The 803-nt window shown below is 54.0% G+C and overlaps 1 protein-coding gene across 1 annotated transcript in view; it reads right to left on the bottom strand.

Moving 5' to 3' along the window:
* The window catches only part of EMH_0042630 (uncharacterized protein), a gene marked incomplete at both ends in the record, with an annotated part of 5,033 nt that overhangs the window by 273 nt on the left and 3,957 nt on the right, over positions 1-803 (bottom strand). The window contains one exon of the mRNA XM_013495761.1: positions 3-803. Coding sequence (XP_013351215.1) covers positions 3-803 — 801 coding nt within the window. The remainder of the gene's footprint in view (positions 1-2) is intronic.

The following is an 803-nucleotide window of genomic DNA, read 5'->3' as shown; positions in this document are numbered from 1 at the left end:
GCTCGGCATTGTGGAGGATGAAGGCCTCCAGCTGATGGTTTGTGATGGTCTGCTGCTGCTGCTGCTGCTGGGGCTGCTGCTGGTTGTTGCAAATACACCACTACTGCTGCTGCTGCTGCCTCTGCTGCTGCTGCTGCTGCTGCTGCTGCTGCTGCTGCTGCTGTTGTAGCTGTTTCTATTATAACTTCTTCTGGGTGATGGATCTATGAGCCCTATTTGCTGCTGCTGCTGCGGCAGCGGCGAAAGAGAGAGAACGCCAACAGTAGCTTCATCGTTCTGCTGCTGCAGCAGCAGCTCTTTTCTTTTTTTTTCTTCTTTTCTCCTCATATACTCCGTCCATGTAATTATATTTTTTTTTATTGTATCGTGATAGTATAAATTATTATATGGGGTGCCGTAATCTTCTCTGTATGAGTGTGTACTGTATGGACTGCTGAAGGGGTTGGGGTAGTACATATACGTTCTATAGGGGGTGTTGGGGTAGTTGGCTCCATCATCTAGCCCATGCTGACCCGCGCTGCTGCTGCTGCTGCTGCTGCTGCTGCTGCTGCTTGCTGCTCCTATCCACGGGGTTGGGGGGCCTGCTGGGGGGGGACGGGAGGAGGACGTCAGCAGCTCAACCACAGGAAAATCATTTCTTATCGATGCAGACACTAACTCCTCCTCTTCGCTGCTGCTGCTGCTGCTGCTGCTGCTGCTGCTGCTGCTGCTGGGGTCCTGCTGCTGCTGCCGCTGCGGGTAGCGGGTTCGCTTCTTTATGCCGGCGAGAGAACGCAGGGCTGCGCTGTCGGTGCTCCTCTCTC

The sequence above is a fragment of the Eimeria mitis genome, genomic scaffold (assembly GCF_000499745.2).
Source record: "Eimeria mitis Houghton genomic scaffold, Emh_scaff1734, whole genome shotgun sequence".
In the NCBI taxonomy this organism is placed as follows: domain Eukaryota; phylum Apicomplexa; class Conoidasida; order Eucoccidiorida; family Eimeriidae; genus Eimeria; species Eimeria mitis.
This window is presented reverse-complemented; position numbering and strand designations above follow the sequence as displayed.